Here is a 19,221-nt window from a genome sequence, read left to right on the forward strand (position 1 = left end):
TGTGTTGGTGTATCATATCTTCTTTTTTTTTTTTTTTTAAGATTTTATTTATTTACTTGACAGAGAGATCACAAGCAGGCAGAGAGGCAGGCAGAGAGAGAGGAGGAAGCAGGCTCCCCGCTGAGCAGAGAGCCCGACGCGGGGCTCGATCCCAGGACTCCAAGATCATGACCCGAGCCGAAGGCAGCGGCTTAACCCACTGAGCCACCCAGGCGCCCCTCATATCTTCTTTATTCATCTATCCATAACACTTGTGTTACTTTCATATCTTGGCTATTATAAATAATGTTGCAATAAACCAGAAGCATATATATCTTTTCAAATTAGTGTTTTTATTTTTTGTGTAAATTCCAATAGTGGAGTTACTGGATCATATGGTATTTATATTTTTAGTTTTTTGAGGAGCCTCCATATTGTTTTCTACTGCACCAATTACATTCTCATTAACAGTGCATGAAGGTTCCTTTTCTCCGCACTCTCACTAACACTTGTTATTACTTGTATTTTTTTTTTTAATTTTAGCCATTCTGATGGTAAAGTGATACCTCATTGTGGTTTTGTTTTGCATTGCCCTGGTGATTTTGATAATGAGCATCTTTTCATTTGTCTGTCGGCCATCTGTATGTCTTTTTTGGTTTCTACTACCTTAGGGCTTTGTTCTTTTTCCAGCTCTTCTAGGTGTAAGGTTAGGTTGTTTATTTGAGATTTTTCTTTTTTGTTTTTTTAAGATTTTATTTTACTTTATTTTATTTTTGGATTTTTATTTATTTATTTAATAGACAGAGATCACAAGTAGGCAGAGAGGCAGGCAGTGAGTGAAGGAGGGGGAGCAGGCCCCTCACTGAGTAGAGAGCCCGATGCGGGGCTCAATCCCAGGACCCTGGGATCGTGACCTGAGCTGAAGGCAGAGGCTTAACCCACTGAGCCACCCAGGTGCCCCAAGATTTTATTTTTTGAAAATAATCTCCATACTCAATGTGTGGCTCAAACTCAAAACCCCAAGGTCAAGAGTCACACACTCCACTGACTGAGCCAGCCAGTCACCCCTCTTGTGTTTTTGTTGTAGGCCTGTGTTACCATAACCTTCCATCTTAGAACTGCTTTCTTATGCTGCATCTCAAAGATGTTGGACCATTGTGTTTTTATTTTCATTTGTCTCCATGTATTTTTTTATTTTCTCTTTGATTTCTTGGTTGACCCAATCATTGTTTAGTAGCATGTTGTTTAGTGTCCATGTATTTGTGTTCTTTCGAGACTTTTCCTTGTAATTGATTTCTAGTTTCATACCATTATGGGCAGAAAAAATGCTTGGTATGATTTCAGTCTTCTTAAACTTATTGAGACTTGTTTTGTGGCCTAACATGTGATGTATCCTGGAAAATGTTCCACATGCACTTACAAAGAGTATGTATTCTGCTCTATTGGGATGGAATGTTCTGTAGATGTTAGGTCCATCTGGTCTAATGCGTCATTCAAAGCCATTGTTGCTTTGCTGTCTGGCTGATTTGTCCATTGGTATAAGGAAGGTATTAAAATTCCCTACTATTATTGTATTGCTGTCAATTTCTCCTTTTATGTCTGCTAACATTTGCTTTATTTATTAAGAGAGAGAGAGAAGGAGGCAAAAAACTTATTGGAAGAATTAATAACTAAAAACTCCCCTAATTTGAGGAAAGAAACAGACATCCTGGTCCAGGGAACACAGAGAGCCCCTGATAAGATTAACTTAAGGACGTCCACAGCAAAACACATAAAAATTTAAAATGGCAGAAAGTTGGGGTGCCTGGGTGGCTCAGTTGTTAAGCGTCTTCCTTCAGCTCAGTTCATGGTCCCAGTGTCCTGGGATCAAGCCCCACATCAGGCTGCTGGCTCCGCAGGAAGCCTGTTTCTCCCTCTCTCACTCCCCCTGCTTGTGTTCCTTCTCTTGCTGTGCCTGTCTCTCTGACAAATAAATAAATAAAATCTTAAAAAAAATAAAATAATAAGATAAAATGGCAGAAAGTAATGATAAAGAGAAAATTTTAAAAGGAGCAAGAAAAAGCAGTTACAAACAAGGGAAACCTCATAAGGCTATCAGCTGATTTTTCAGCAGAAACTTTGAAGGCCATAAGACAGTGGCATGATACTAAGTGCTGAAAGGGAAAAACTTACAATCAAGAATGCTCTACTCAGTAAGGTTATCCTTCAGGATAGAAGGAAAGATAGTTTCCCAGACAAAAGATAAAGGAGTTCATCACCACTAACCCAGTCTTAAAAGAAATGTTAAAGAGAATTCTTTAACTGGGAAGAAAAGGCCAGAAATAGAAGAAAATAAGAAAAATTCCACAGGTAAAAGCAAACATGTGGTAAAGGTAGTAATTAATCACTTGTAAAGCCAATTATGGAGGTGAAAACACAGAAGTAATACAATCAGTTATATCTAGAAAAAAAATAGCCAAGGAATACACAGAATGAAAAGGCATAAAATATGACATTGTATATGTAAAATATGGAGGGGGTATAGAAATTTAGTGCTTTTAGAATGTGTTCAAACTTAAGCAACCATAGACTTAATGTAGACTGCTATATACATAAGATGTTCTGTATAAACCTAGTGTTAACCACAAATCAAAAACCTACAATAGATAAACACACAAAAAAGATAAAGGAATCCAAGCATAGCACTAAAGCAAGCCATCAAACCACAAGGGAATGGGGCGCCTGGGTGGCTCCGTTGTTAAGCGTCTGCCTTTAGCTCAGGTCATGATCCCAGGGTCCTGGGATCGAGCCCAGCATCGGTCTCAGTGGGAAGCCTGCTTCTCCCTCCCCCTCTCCCACTCACCCTACTTGTGTTCCCTCTTTCCTGTATTGCTCTCTGTCAAATAAATAAAAATCTTCAAAAAAAAAAAAAAAAAACACGCACAAGGGAAGAAAGCAAGAGATGAAGAAAGGAAGGGGGAAAAACTACAAAAACAATCAAAAAGCAATTAACAAAATGGCAATAAGTACATGCCTATCAATAATTAACTTAAATGTAAATACACTAAATGCTACAATAAAAAGACCTAGGGTGACCGAATGGATTAAAAACAAGACCCATCTCTATGCTGCTTAGAAAAGACATCAGACCTAAGACACATTCAGACTATTGTTGGACCATTGAAGGGATGGAAAAAACTGCAAATGGAAGTGAAAAAATTCAGTGTAACAATACTTATATTAGACAAAATAGATTTTAAAACGAAGATTGTCTTTTGTATTTGGAAGCATATGTTGCTATGTCTGTTTGTACTTATGGTTAAATTGAATGGTAAAAAATTTTAGAATATAAAGATTAATGATAAAACAGCTTGCAGGATTTTTATCTCACTCCCAGTCTTAACTATTATACTTAAAACACCGTGTGTGCATCCAGCTTGAGCTTGACTATTTTAAGTTACATGCTGCGCCACATACAAATATGGATGAAATATAGTTCCTGCTTTCAAAGACTTCTTCCCTAATAGGGGAATTGCATAGCTAGTTCTTTATGAAACAAGTCAATGTTGAAAGGGAAGGTAATTAAGATGAGTTTTGGTTCATTTATCATTTAAGTTCCTATTTGTCTTGGGTTTCTCACAGTACTTCAAAATACTGCTTTATTTTGTTCCTGTGAGAATCCAGAGTAGGAAAGTATAACAATAAAATACAGGTTTTTTTCCCCCGCATAAATTTTGCATTATTTTAAGGGCCTACCCCTCCCAATTTGGAATGAAAGTATCACAAGGGCAGAAGTATTCTCTTTATTCAGCACCCAGACATAGGGCTTGGCCTATGGTATATTGAGGTGAATAAAAGTCAAGTGACTCTTCATTGAAGATAATCTCTCTAAAAACGGGATGTGGGGATTTGTCTGTTTTTATTTTTATGGATAAAAGAATTGAGATAGAGTATTGAGAAGTTTGTATCATTCTTTTTGTCACAGCCTTAACCAAGAAAATTTTGATTGAATAAATTGATAGATTTTTACTTTTTTTTCAGTGCAAACATGTATTAGCAATATAGCTTGTAATCTCTAGAATAGTGACTCTTAACCTTTTAGAGGGTTTTGTTAAGAACCATTTTTGAGATTTTTATAAAAGTAGTAGACTCTCTCCCCAATAAAATGTAAGAGGTAAATTTTGCATGTAATTTGAGGTAATTCACAGATTCCCTAAGACCCATTATATAGGGGGAAAAAAGTATGTAGGGATATACACACATAACTTCACCAAGATTAATTCACCTACCATACAATCACCTACCACACAATTCTCCTATTTAAAGTGTGTAATTTAGTAGTGTTTAGTACAGAGTTGTGTGACCATCCTTATAATCAGTTTTATGTATTGAAGTATAATTAACATACAGTCTTAGTTTCAAGTGTACAATATAATCAATAGTTCTGTATATTACTCATTGCTCTTCAAGATACATGTAGTCTCAATTCCCTTTATTTCCCACATACCCCAAAAGACCTCCCCTCTTGTAACCACCATTTTGTTATTTGTATTTAAGATCTTGGGGTTTTTTAATCTCTTTTCCTCTTTGTCCATTTGTTTCTTAAATTCCACATTTGAATAAAATCATGGTATTTGTCTTTCTCCCTTTCTCTGACCTTTTTTTTTTAACTCAGCATCATACCCTCTAGGTCCATCCATGTTGTTGCAAATGGCACTATTTCATTTTTTTTAATGACTGAGTAATATTCCATTATGGATACATATCACATCTTCTTTATTCATTCATCCATCAGTGGACACTTGGGTTACTTCTATGTCTTGGCTATTATAAATAATGCTGCAATAAACATAGGAGTGTGTGTATCTTTTCAAGTTAGTGTTTTCATTTTCTTTGGGTGAATTCCCCTGGTGGAACATATAGTAATTCCATTTTTAATTATTTGAGGACCCTCCATACTTTCTTCCACAGTGGCTACACCAGTTTGCATTCCTATTGGTAGTGCATGGGGGTTCCTTTTTCTCCACATCTTTAACACTTGTAATTTTTTTGTCTTTTTTATTTTAGCCGTCTGGCAGGTATAAGGTGATATCTCATTGTAGTTTATCTTTCATTTCCCTGATGATTATTGGTGTGAAAATCTTTTCATGGGTCTCTTGGCCATCAGTATGTCTTCTTTGGAAAATGTCTGTTCAAGTCCTCTGCCATTTTTAAATCAGATTCTTTTGGTGTTGAGTTATATAAGTTCTTTATATGTTTTGAAAATGAGCTCTTTTTTTCCTTTTTTTTTTGTTGCCAAAATTTTTTATTTTTTTATTTATTTTTTAAAATAAACATATAATGTATTTTTATGAAAATGAGCTCTTTATTTGATATAACATTTACAAATATTTTCTTTTCAGTAGGTTACCTGTTTGTTTTGTTGATAGTTTCTTTCACTGAACAAAGCTTTTTATTCTGGTGTAGTACCAATAGTTTAATTTTGCTTTTGTTTTCCTTGCCAGAGGAGACATATGGAGAAAAATGTTACTGTGGCCAATGTCAAATTACTGCTTTTGATTTCTTCTGGGAGTTTCATGGTTTCAGGTCTCATATTTAGGTCTTTATTCCCTTTTGAGTTTCTTTTTGGGTATGCTGTAAGAAAGTGGTCCAGTTTGATTCTTCTGTGTGCATGTTGCTATCTAGTTTTTCCAGCACTATTTGTTAAAGAGACTGTCTTTTCTCCATATATATTCTTGCCTCCTTTGTTATAGAATAATTGACCATATAACTATGGGTTTACTTGAGCTCTGTATTCTGTTCTATTGATCTATATGTCTGTTTTTGTGCCATTACCATATTGTTTTGTCCACTACAATTTTGTGATATATCTTGAAATCTGGGATTGTGATAACTTCCAGCTTTGTTCTTTTTCAAGGTTGCTTTGGCTATTAGGGGTCCTTTGTGGTTCCTTATATAGGACTATTTTTCTAATTCTGTGACAAATGCTGTTGGTATTTTGATAGGAATTTGCATTAAATCTTTAAATCTAGATTGCTTTGGAGAGTATGGATATTTTAATAATATTGGTTCTCCCACTCCGTGAACATGGAATATCTTTCCACTTGTTTGTGTCGTCTTCAGTTTCTTTCATCAGTGTATAGTTTTCAGAGTACAGGTCTTTTACTTCCTTGGTTAAGTTTATTTCTGTGTATTTTGTTCTTTTTTGGTATAATTAGAAATGAGATTGTTTCCTTAATTTGTCTTTCTGCTACCTCATTAGTATAGAGAAATACACAAATTTCCTTAATTAATTACATATTCTGTGACTTTACAAATTTCATCCATCAGTTCTAATATTTTTTTTATAGAGTCCTTAGAGTTTTTTATATATAGTATTATGTCATCTGCAAATACAACAATTTTACTTCTTACCAGTTTGGATGCCTTTTGTTTCTTTTTCTTGTCTGCTGCAGCTAGGATTTCCCAGTGCTATGTTGAATAAACGTGGTAAGAGTGAATCTTGTTCACTCTTATCTTGTTCTTGATATTGATAGTGAATCCTTATCTTGTTCTTGATCTTAGAGGAAATATCTTAGAGGATAGATCTTAGAGGAAAGCTTTCACCTTTTCACCATTGAATATGATGTTAGCTGTGGGTTTTTCACATATGGCCTTTATTTTGTTGAGGTATGTTCTCTCTGAACCTATTTACTGAGAGTTTTTGTCATGAATAGATATTATCCTTTGTCAGCTGCTTTTTCTGCTTCTATTGTGATGACCACATCGTGTTTATCCTTTCTGTCCTTAATGTGATAAATTTATGTAGTGATTGATTTGCAAATATTGAACCAGCATTGCAGCCCTGAAGTAAATGCCACTTCATCATGGTGAATGACTTTTTTAATGTATTATTAGATTCAGTTTGTTAATATTTTGTTGATAATTTTTGCATCCAATGTGATGGCCATATGGTGTTTATCCTTTCTCTCCTTAATGTGATTTATATAGTGACTGATTTGCAAATATTGAACCAGCACTGCAGCCCTGAAATAAATCCCACTTGATCGTAGTGAATGACTTCTTTAATGTATTGTTGGATTCAGTTTGTTAATATTTTGTTGATAATTTTTGCATCTAAGTTCATCAGAGATACTGACCTATATAATTCTCTTTCTTGTAGTGCCTTTATCTGGTTTTAGCATCAGGGTAATGCTGACCTCATAGAATGAATTGGAAGCTTTCCTTACTCTTCTAATTATTTGGAATAGTTTGAGAATAGGTATTACCTCTTCTTTAAATGTTTGGTAGAAATCACTTGTGAAGCTGTCTGTTCTAGACATTTATTTGTTGGGAGTTTTTTGATTGCTGATTCAGTTTCATTATTAGTAATTGGTCTATTCAAACTTTTCTTCCTGATTCAGTTTTTGGGAGGTGATATGATTCTAGGTTGTCCCATTTGTTGACATATAAGTTCTTCATAGTATTTTCCTATAACCCCTCGTAGTTCTGTAGTGTTCTTTCTTCTTTTCTTTCATTTCAGATTTTGTGCGCCCCCCCCCCCGCTTTTTGGTTTGTCAGTTGTTGATCTTTTCAAAGAATCAGCTCTTGGTTTCATTTACCAGATCTACTGGGGGTTTTGTTTTTGTATTTTATTTTGTTTAATCTTGTTTTTGCTCTAATCTTCATTGTTTTCTTCCTTCCACTGGTTTTGAGTTTTGTTTGTTCTTCTTTTTCTAATTCCTTCTTTTTTTTTTTTTTTAAGGTTTATTATAGCGTGTGAGCAGGGGAGTGGGGGGGTAGTGACAGAGAGGGAGAGAGAGAGAATCTCAGGAGATTCCCCACTAAGCGCAGAACCTGATGTGGGGCTCTATCTCACAACCCTGAGATATGACCTAAGCTGAAACCATGAGTTATATGCTTAACCACCCAGTTGCCCCTTATTTTTCTAACTCCTTTAGGTGTAAGTTTAGGTTGTTTGAGATTTTTCTTTCTTCTGCAGGTAGGCCTGTGAACTTCCTCTTATAACTTCCTCTTGCTATAAACTTCCCTCTTAGACCTACTTTTGTTGCATCCCAAAGACTTTGGACCATTGTTTTTTCATTTTCATTTGTCTCCATGTATTTTTGATTTCTTCTTTGATTTCTTGGTTGTCCTATTCATTGTTTAGTAGCATGTTGTTTAACCTCCATGCCTGCCAGCTCCTTTCTTCCTGGAAAAGTCTCCCAAAGATCCCTGCCCCACCAGCACATGCTTTGAGATTAGTAAGCAAATCTTCCTCCCAGATACCCAGGCTTTTTTCAAACTGCTGCGTCTATGCCCTATCTTACTGGGACTGTTTGTTTTGCTGTTTCTTTAAGGCTGGGGGCTCAGTTTTCTCTCTCCCTCACTGTTCTCTCATAAGCCTCCTGATTTTTAAAGGACCAGGTTTTAAGCCCCGCTGATTATAAGAACTTACCAAATTTGGCCCCTCTGGTTTTCAAAGCGAAAATATGGTGATTCATTGACCCAATGCAGGCTCCCAGGTGTGGGTCAGTTTTTCTCTCTCAGGCAGCCTGGGGTCTTCCTCCCTCCATGGATCCATTTAGCTCTCCATCTTATCACTACCCTTACTACCTTCTTTGATATGGCCTCTTCTCTACATTTAGCTGTGGGGAGTTTGTACTGCCAGTCTTCAGGTCATTTTTTTTGGTTAGTTATTTAGTTATCTAGTTAACTAGTTGTATCCGTGGAACAAGGTGATCTTAGAGTCCTCCCACTCTGCCATCTTCCCCAGAAGCCTTCTCCTCTTTTCAGTTTCTTGATAATAACCTTTGAAACAGAAAGGCTTTTCATTTCAATGAAGTCCTATTTATTTATTTTATTTTATTATTTTTTTTTAAAGATTTTTTATTTATTTAACAGACAGAGATCACAAGTAGGCAGAGAGGCAAGCAGAGAGAGGAGGAAGCAGGCTCCCCGCTGAGCAGAGAGCCCAATGCGGGGCTCGATCCCAGGACTCTGGGATCATGACCTGAGCTGAAGGCAGAGGCTTTAACCGGCTGAGCCACCCAGGCGCCCCCTATTTATTTATTTTAAAGTTGGCCAATAGTTTTGTAGCAAGACCATATAAACCTGTTTTAAAATTTTACTTTGTAACTTTGGTTTCTTCTAACTTTTTTATAGGTAATGATTTTACATGACTTTGGAACTGGTCTCTAGGGGGACGCTGTGGGAGGATGAACACAGAAGAGCTAGAATTACTGAGTGACTCTAAATACAGAAACTATGTAGCTGCAATTGACAAAGCACTAAAGAATTTTGAATATTCCAGTGAATGGGCAGATTTGATATCAGCACTTGGAAAACTTAATAAGGTATGTCCATTTTATCCATTTCATAAAAAGAAGTAAAAATCAGAAATCTGAATTTGTACTTACTGAATTTCTCTAAAGGTTGAAGTGAAGAATTGTGAAAACATAACAAAAGTTCAGAATTACTTTAGGTACTGCTATTTTACTTCCTGAGTTGCCATGTGTACCATGTATACAGCCATGTATATTTTTGTGGCCAGAACAACAACAGTACTTGAAAAATATAGTTATTCCATTATTGGCATTAAAAACACAAGACTAGGAAGCAAATATGCTAACTCCAAGGGATAACACATTTCTGTAATTGATCATCAGATATGGCTCTGCAGTTCCTGACAGCAAAATTTAAAACTCCATATGGAATGTAGTAATTCCTCTGTCCCTTGCAGGTGTTATGTATGTAGCAGTAAGGAAAATTTTGTATCCAGGAAATCCTCAGATATATTCAGTACTTTTTACAAAAGTGACAAGTTGTCACTTAAGCCTTGGAGGTTCACCTTGAGTGTTTCTTCCAAACATGTCTAATTTTAATCCCCTGCTGTGGTGGCATTATGGATCAACTCATAGCTTTAAGTTTTAACACTTTTTTTGGTTTCTTTCTTAACTTAGAACAAACTTTTCACCTTACATCTATAGTTTTGGGGATTTTGGAGGTGTTTGGTTTTTTTTTTAAGATTTTATTTATTTATTTATTTGACAGAGATCACAAGTAGGCAGAGAGGCAGGCAGAGAGAGAGGAGAAAGCAGGCTCCCTGCCGAGCACAGATCACAATGTGGGGCTGGATCCCAGGACTCTGGAGTCATGACCTGAGCTGAAGGCTCGGGCCTTAACCCACTGAGCCACCCACGTGCCCCCTGACTTTTTTTTTTTTTTTTAAAGCAGTTGTTATTGAATTGGGATGCTTTTAAATATTAAGTAGAGTGGAGAAGATAGGAAATGAGCTCTCCCAGTAACTTTTAACATGAAACAGCTGAGCATACAATTATCAGTAAAGAAATTGTCTTAAAATGTATTCTAAGGACACTACTGTTCAACCTTATACATACTATGGATAATTATTTTTGAATCTTAAAAAAAACTTTCATTTTTAATGTGCCAAGTATTTATCTTAAAATTAGATGTACAAACTTCTTTTAATTTTTTTTTAAGATTTTATTTATTTATTTGACAGAGATCACAAGTTGGCAGAGAGGCAGGCATAGAGAGAGGAGGAAGCAGGCTCCCCGCTGAGCAGAGAGCTCGATTGAGCAGCGGGGATCCATCCTAGGAGATCATGACCTGAGCTAGGTTCATGACCTGAGCTGACCCTGGGATCATGACCTGAGCTGAAGGCAGGCTTTAACCCACTGAGCTACCCAGGCACCCCATAGATGCACAGACTTCTGTTTGACATGTTAACTTCTAACATTTATCGTTTGTGGTTTGATAAATTCTCAATTTTTTTACAATAGCCTTATGTATGAATATGCTTAAAAGTCATTAGTTTCTTTGTTGTTCTGAAGCTGAAAACTTATTAGGAACTATGTTTAAAAGCAATTAACTAAATTGCAAAATTAATATACATAATTGAGTATATAAGTAGTTTTTATATGTAATCAATAATTTATGGAAACATATTACTGTATCCAGATAATACAAAGTAGGATATGCAAGTCATTGAAAAAACTTACTTTAAGTTGAGAAACAGGCAAAGATTATATGTACTATATGTAATATAAATTTGTTGATGATAGTCTAAATACATTAATATAAGATTTTATTGTTTATTAATATACTAAACTTTCACCTCATTTATATAGGTTTTTCAGTTTTGAAATACTTTCAGAAAATGGTGCTTTATTTTACTTCTTAAATTTTATTTGGTATTAATAGAATTTTTTATTAAACATTTTGTTAAGTAGATCATTAAATTTTCCACAGAGGTAATAATACTTTTCCTTAAAATATATGTAAATATTGGAGTGCCTGACTGGCTCAGTTGAAAGAGCATGTGACTCTTGATCTCAGGGTGTTGAGTTTGAGCCCACATTGGGTGTAGAGATTACTAAAAAAATAAATTAAAATTTTGTAAATATTGACTCCTGGCTACTGTGTTTAAAATTCAAATTAATATTTTGGAAACGGAAGCAGCTAGTTGAAAAATATTTTTCATAGCTGTGTTCTTAGTGGTATTTTGCCCTTAATTTGCTTTTCATGTATGGATTTTATTTACATTCATTACATCCAACTTAAGACTGAATTAAAAGCTTATAGTTGGAAGAACATTGAAAATGTTATATCTAAGTGGACCTCAGTTAGAACCTCCACTTTTGTTATAAACTGGGAGATCCAGTCCTAAGTTTTCTACTGTACTGCCTTTGGCAGGTCATTTTATACATTTTAACTTCAGTTCTTTGTTTTGTAAAGTAAAGGACTTCTTTTATATTTCTTCTAAATTCCAATTCTAGCATATTTTATTGTTTTCATTCTGAGTGTTTATTCTGTAATTTTCTATCAGCACTTTACTATAATACTTGGAAGAACTTTCAAGTTCTTATTACTTACATAACTAATCTCCTTTGGGTGGTTTGTAAAATAGAATCTTCTGTAAATTCTACCCTGACTATTATCTCTAAAACAATGTTATGTTTGAATAAATGCAGTTGTATTTGGTCCACTTGGGAAGTTATGTTAGTAAAAACAAATGGGCAATTATAATCTTAAGTAGATTCTTCTAAGCATTAGCATTCCTTGCTATCATATGATATGCTAAAGCAATGGTTGTTGCTCTTCCAACCACATATTTATATTGAGATCCAGTTTCCTTCAGATCTTTCAAACAGTGTATCAAAAATAGATTGAAGGATAACTGACATTAAAGATTTGCAAAAATCTAAATCATTGCCTCTCTTCTGAATAAATTTGTTGGCAAAATATTATGTTTTTTTTTTTCTAAATAAAAATGATACTTCTGTTAACATGTAGTGGGTTCTTTTTCTTTAACAAAATAATTTTTTTTACATCCTCAGTTCTAATTTTAAATATGGCATATACTGATACATAGCACTAAGACAAGAATTGTTTGGCACCCTCTATAATTTTTTAGAGTGTAAAGAAGTCTTTTAAGGATTTTTTATAATTCTGTGCTAGAAAATGGAAATAAAAGATATAATGTTTTTATTTTACTCAAATGAATTAAAATGTTTTCTTCAAGGTTTTACAAAATAATGCAAAATACCAGGTAGTACCCAAAAAGCTGACCATAGGCAAACGCCTAGCTCAATGCCTACATCCAGCATTACCAGGTGGAGTTCATCGAAAGGCGCTTGAAACATATGAGATTATCTTCAAAATCATTGGACCTAAGAGACTTGCCAAAGATCTTTTTTTATACAGGTAAGAAAAGCTTTATTATTTATGTAAAAATAAAAAACATTTTTGATTGTTTTATGTTTTGTGCAATAAAAGCTAAAATACTGAAAACTCCTTTAAGGAAGTTTTTAGATGTCAGTGTCAAATATTTTGATATTAAGTACTTCAGAAAAATTTAGGATATTCCTTAATGTAAGATTTTTTTTCTTCTGTCATTTATGAAAAATTTTTGCTTAGAATTGTTGAGCGTACACTACTTTCTGCCTTTTTCAACTTGAGGACTACACTGAAAAGATATAAGTTACCTTTATCTCTCAGCAGCTTTCAATGTAGTTGATCATTCTTTCCCTGAAATAGTCTTTTTCTATTGGCTTCTATTCTGCAGTTTAATTTTTCAGTCTTTATATGGACATATGGAATTTCTTAAAGCTTGCTTAGCCTTACCTTTGCCTTTATATTGCTTTCGTTGGGGGAGCTTATCCATACCCATGTTTTATCCTTTAAGTGCTAACTCCCAACTTGGTATCACCAGTGTTGGCTTCTGCTTTAAACTTCTGACTTACTCACCATCTCTGTGTGGTGCTTTAAACTTTTGACTTACTCACCATCTCTGTGTGGTGGTTCAACTGAAGTTCACCCTATTCCAACCTAACCTCATTTTCTATAAACCCAGCCTTCTGCAAGTGCACTAAAGTTCAGTAAATGGCACCATTGTCCATCCATTTACACAAGTCTGAAATCCAAGGGCTACACTTAGTATCTTGTTTTCTTTGCCCATATTCTTCTTCCTCCCATGTACAATCTGTCACCAAGAGTTTTGTTTCATAGTGGTAAAGAACAGAAGCTTTGGAATCAAAATGGTTTGTCTTTCACTCACCAGCTCTGTGATCTTGGGTCATTTTCTTCACCTGTCTTTGTATTCTCATTACCAGTTTCACATGATTGTTAATTAAAAATGTAAATATTTATAAAGTACTTAGAACAATGCAGCATATGGGGAGTCCTAAATAAATGTTAGTTATTGTTCTCGTAGATCTTCCAGTCCATCTACTTGTTTCCACCCTCACTGGCAGCATCTGCTCTAAATAAGCTTTATCTCCGGCTTGGTCTTTGTCACTGGCCTCCTAACGTACACATAATATTGTTCTTATTCTTTTATACCCTTTTCTTCACGCAGTACCAGAGTAAACTTTTTAATACTTTATTTATTTTTTTGATTTGACAGAGATCACAAGTAGGCAGAGAGACAGGAGGAGAGAGAGGGGGAAGCAGGCTGCCCACTGAGCGGAGAGCCTGATGTAGGGCTCAATGCAGGGCTCTATCCCAGAACCCTGAAATCATGACCTGAGCCGAAAGACGAGGCTTAACCCACTGAGTCACCCAGGTGCCCCAACTTTTTGATACTTTAAATAGATGTCATTCTCCTGCTGACATCTTTAAATAGATGTCATTCTCCATTGACTTCTTCCTGCTACTTAAAAGTAAAATTCAAAGTACTTACTCTGACTTCTAAAGTTTTATGTACTTTGACCCTGCATGTCTCAATTACATCCAATTCCTACTTTTTTCCACCCAATTCACTTTGTTCTGTGATACAGGTCTCTTTGTTTATACTTCCTCATCTTTTTGTTTGTTTGTTTACCTCACCCTCAATGCTCTAATTCAGGTCTCTGATTAAATATCAAATCCTCAGAGAAGACTTGTCTAGAGAAGACTTTCCTCTACATCTTTGTCATTAATACCCTGTCGTTTCACTGTGATGTATTTAGAGGGTGGTATCTATTTATTTATCGGTGTTTGATTCATTGGGATTTTTACATCTGTGAATCAGTGACTTTCGTCAATTCTGAATCTCTTCAAATTGTCTTTACTCCATCTATTCTCTCTCCCATTTTTGGAACTATGAGTAAGCATGTTAGGTCTTCTCACTCTGAGTTCCCCATCTCTTATCCTCTCTTTCTTGTTTTCAAACCTCTTGTCTGTCTTTGTTGCATTCTGGATAATTTCCTCTTACTTAACTTCCAGATTACTAATTCTTTCTCTTTCTTTTTTCATATCTGTGTGAAATTTTTTCTGATCCTTATTAAGATGTAATTGACATACTATATATATACACACACATATATATATATAAGTTTAAGTTGTATAACATATTATTTGATAAACGTATATACTGTGAAATGATTACCATATGTTTAGTTAACACATCTGTCATAACCTCAGTTATGATTTTTTTTTCTTATGATCAGAACTTTTAAGGTCTATTCTCTTATCAACTCCAAATACAGTATTGTTAACTGTAGTCCCCATCATGTACATTATATCACCAGAACTTACTTATCTTGTAGCTGGAGGTTTGTATCTTTGACCACCTTCACCCACTTCTCCTCCCCACCCATCCCAGGCAAACACCATTCTCTTCTCTGTTTTTATGCACTTGGTTTTCTTAGATTCAGCATTTAAGTGAGATATATTTTTTTTCTATACTTACTTATTTCACTTAGCATCATGGCCTCGAGGTCCATCCATATTGTACAAATGGCAAGATTTTTTTTTAATGACCAAATAATACTGCATTCAGAGAGAGAGAGTGAGTGCACATGCATGCACAAGCACAAGCACGTGTGGCAGTTTATCTGTTCATCTGTCAATGGATACAAGTTGTTTCCATGTCTTGGCTATTATAAATAATGCTGCAGTGAAATGGGAGTGCAGATATCTTTTCAAGTTCATGATTTCATTTCTTTTAGATATATATCCAGAGGTGGGGTTTCTGGATCATATTGTACTTCTATTTTAATTTTTTGAAGGACCTTTATACTGTTTTCCGTAATTGCTGTACCAATTTGCATTCCCTCCAACAGCATACAAGGGTTCTCTTCTCCACATCCTTGCCAGCATTTGTCATCTTTTGTCTTTTTGATAATAGCCTTTCTAACAGTTGTGCGGTGATACCCCATTTTGTTTTTGATTTGTATTTCCCTGGTGATTAATGATGTTGAGCACCTTGTCATGTACTTAGTGGCCATTCCAGTATCTTCTTTGGATGATGTATCAGGTCCTTTGCCCATTTTTTAATTGGACTATTTGAGATATTTTGCTGTTGACCATGAGTCCCTTATATTAATTTTGGATATTATTTTGGATATTTACTCTTTGTTAGATATATGGTTTGCAAATATTTTCTCTCATTCCATAGATTACCTTTTCATTTTATTGATTATCATTTACTGTGCAGGACCTTATTAGTTGGATATAGTCCCAGTTATTTATTTTTGCTTTTGTTGCTTGTGCTTTAGATTTCATATCTAAAAAATCAATGCCAAGACCAATGCAGGGAGCTTTTCCCCTATGTTTTCCTCTAAGAGTTTTATGGTTTCCAGCCTTATGTTTAAGTCTCTACTCCATTTCAAGTTAACTATTATGTGTGGCATAAGATAAGGATCCAGTTTTCTTTCCCACATGCATATCCACTTTTCCTCTTTCACTCTTGATATTGGTAACTCAGACCTTATTTTTTCCCTTTGATCAGTCTTGTCAAGGGTTTATCAATTTTGTTAGTCTTTTTAAAAACAAACTTTTAGGCATACCAGAGTAGCTTAGTTGGTTGAACAAGCCACATTGATTTCGGCTCATGTCGTGATCTCAGACTCATGAAATGGAGCCCCACATGGGGTTCCATGCTCAGTGCAGAGTCTGCTTGTCCCTCTCCCCCCACCCCCGCCATCTGTCTCTCTCTCTCTCTCTCTCTCTCAAATAAATAAAATCTTTGGAAAAAAAATTAAAAATAAGAACAAATTTGGGACACCTGGGTGGCTTAGTTGGTTAAATATTCAACCTCTGGTTGTGGCTCAGGTCTTGGGGTCCTGTGATAAAGCCCTACTTCAGGCTCCCCACTCAGTGGGAGGTCTGCTTCTTTCTCCCTCTGCCTTTCCTCTTGCTCATGCTCTCTTTCTAAATTAATCAATCTTTTTTTTTTAAGATTTTATTTATTTATCTGAAAGAGCAAGAGTGAGAGACCACAAGCAGGGAGAGCAGCAGAGGGAGTGGGAGAAGCAGGCTCCCTGCTTACCATGCAGGCTTGATCCCAGGACCCTAGGATCATGACCTGAGCCAAAGGCAGACACTTTAACCAACTGAGCCACCCAGACAATGCTAAAATTAAAAAAAAAAAAAAAATTTTTTTTTTAAATGAAAACAAACTTTTAGCTTTGCTGGTCTGCTTTAGTGGGCATATATGTTTTTTCTTTAAATTCTGCTTGGATGTCGTGGTTGTTTTTAATAATAGTAAATACTGCATTCCAAAAAACAGCACTTTAAAAGAAAAGCCAAGAATTTCTGAATTTATGTTGCATATAATTCTCTAATAACTGATAGATTTTCCTTTTTTAAAAATTTATATTTAAATTCAATTTAGTTAACATTTAGTGTATTACTAGTTTCAGAGATGGTAGATTTTCCTTTCTTAATGCAGGACTTTATAAGTCATGCCTACTACTTTTCAACTCTTCAGTAACACAAATTTTACCTTAAAAAACAGTTATTTTTACAAAATTGCAGTATATCTGATTTTTTCAGCAGGATGTTACCAGAATAGTAAATTATCTCTATAATACCACACCTAGGAAAACATTTCTACATTTCTAGATCTAGCAGACATTCTTACACAACATAGAGTGAAATTATATTTCTAGTCTATAGTTTTTCAAAGTGCATCTAATTTAAAAACTAAAGTTTATATTAATGTTGGACTTTGTTTTTCATTTGTAATTTTGTTAATCTCAAGGTGTATGGTTGCACATAATTATATACAAATACTTTTAAAGTTGAACAAACTGTTAAATGGCAAAATACCACATTTCTGCTTTAAGCTTTTTCTTTTTTTAAGATTTTATTTATTTATTTGACAGAGAGAGAGAGATCACAAGTAGGCAGAAAGGGAGGCAGAGAGAGAGGGGGAAGCAGGCTCCCCACCGAGCAGAGAGCCTGACGGGAGGCTCAATCCAAGGGCCCTGAGATCATAAGCCGAAGGCAGAGGCCCAACCCACTGAGCCACCCAGGCACCCCTTAAGCTTATTTTCTTCTTAACATGATGCAGTACACAGCAGTGTTACTAAGAAGGCTGGATGTGCAGTTTGAGTACCATGAAATATTATATGTAGTCAGCTTTTGGTAAGACAAATTTGGACCTCAGTCTAGAGACTTTATAGCAGTCAGCATTTAGGTGGCAGTTGAAGACTTGAAAATAATTGAGATCACCCGGGTACACTTAATAAGATTGAACACAATTGTATTGAAAGACAAAGATGTTAAGTGGAAAAAGAAGGACAGAAGTTATAGGATGGGGACGCCTAGTTGACTCAGTTGGTAAAGCATCCAACTCTCGATCTCAGGGTTGTAAGTTCGAGCCCCATGTTGGGTGTAGAGATTATTTAAAAAATAAAATCTTTTAAAAAAGAAAGAGAGAAGTTAAAGGGGGGAAAAAAGGAAAGTGGATGAAGCAGGACCTTGGCAAAAGCCAGGATTGGGCCCTGGTGCTTATGGAGGAAAGTAGCTTTGAAGAGGCTTTGACTATAAATTTAGATCAGACTACCTAAAGTTGGAGGCAGAAAAGTAGGAAAGAGTTCTCTCTTGATGACCTCTATTTACTATATAAACTAGTAGCAAGTAGTAATCTCTATTTACTATATAAACTAGTAGCAAAACAATCTTTATGTTTTTGTTATGCACTTAAGTGCAAGAGGACTTGGGGCTAGGACCTTAGGATACAGAAACAAAAAGATAGTCATGGTCCCTTGCTTTCTGATGTTTACAGAGCTGCCTATTAGAAATACTCAATAAGTACAGAATTACTTACTAGAATAAGTAGGTATTGGATACTATGGGAACACAAAACAGGAAGCCTAACCTAGTCTAATTTAAAGACAGTCTCCTCCAGGAAATGGCTTAGGCTAATTCCTGAAAGTCTAGAAGTCACCGGACAACAAAAAAGTTGTAAGTAAAGGTGTAGGAATTAAACCTATTGGACCAGCTTATGGAAAGACCTAGACACTAAAAAGAGCATGGAAGGTTCTCAAACAAATCTGAAAGGAATTCTTCAGTATATGTGGAGCAGAAGGTGCAAGAGCAAAATTGGTGAGCTTATGTGTGCTGTACAGGTGTGTAGTAGCAAAACATCAAAAAATGTTAAAAGCTACATTAAACTAGACTGATCTGAAAGGCGAAAGAAAGCCAGTGAAAGGTTTTCCTGAGGACAGGTGCTTCAGGGCAATACTGAAGCAGTACCTGGTAAGTCAGGATGATTGAGCACTACATAATAGTTGAGTCTGAAAAGTCTGGTAGAGATGGAGATGATTTACAGTATTCAAAGAGGTATCTAGAAGAGTGATGTGGAGAGAAAACTTGGTGACTTAATACAAGTTAGAGGAGAAGATTTTTTTAAAGGAGTGAAGGATCACTCCTAAATTTATAATTTTTTGGTTAGCCAGATGGATAATGATGCCATATTTTGAAATTGTGAAATTTGAAGTCTTTATAAAATAGCTGGGTGGCCACTGGGTTTATGAATATGAGGCTTAG

General features: G+C 35.4%; 1 protein-coding gene across 10 annotated transcripts in view; it reads left to right on the plus strand.

Annotated features, from left to right (window-relative positions):
• Positions 1–19,221, plus strand: part of DOP1A (DOP1 leucine zipper like protein A) — a 107,035-nt gene that overhangs the window by 22,949 nt on the left and 64,865 nt on the right. For all 10 annotated transcript variants that reach the window (XM_032858011.1, XM_032858015.1, XM_032858018.1 and 7 more), the window contains exons 2-3: positions 9,103–9,293; positions 12,485–12,666. In XM_032858011.1, coding sequence (XP_032713902.1) covers positions 9,156–9,293; positions 12,485–12,666 — 320 coding nt within the window. In that variant the 5' untranslated portion in view covers positions 9,103–9,155. The remainder of the gene's footprint in view (positions 1–9,102; positions 9,294–12,484; positions 12,667–19,221) is intronic.

Source organism: Lontra canadensis, unplaced genomic scaffold (assembly GCF_010015895.1).
Source record: "Lontra canadensis isolate GAN:19392208 unplaced genomic scaffold, GSC_riverotter_1.0 scaffold14, whole genome shotgun sequence".
NCBI classification, from domain to species: domain Eukaryota; kingdom Metazoa; phylum Chordata; class Mammalia; order Carnivora; family Mustelidae; genus Lontra; species Lontra canadensis.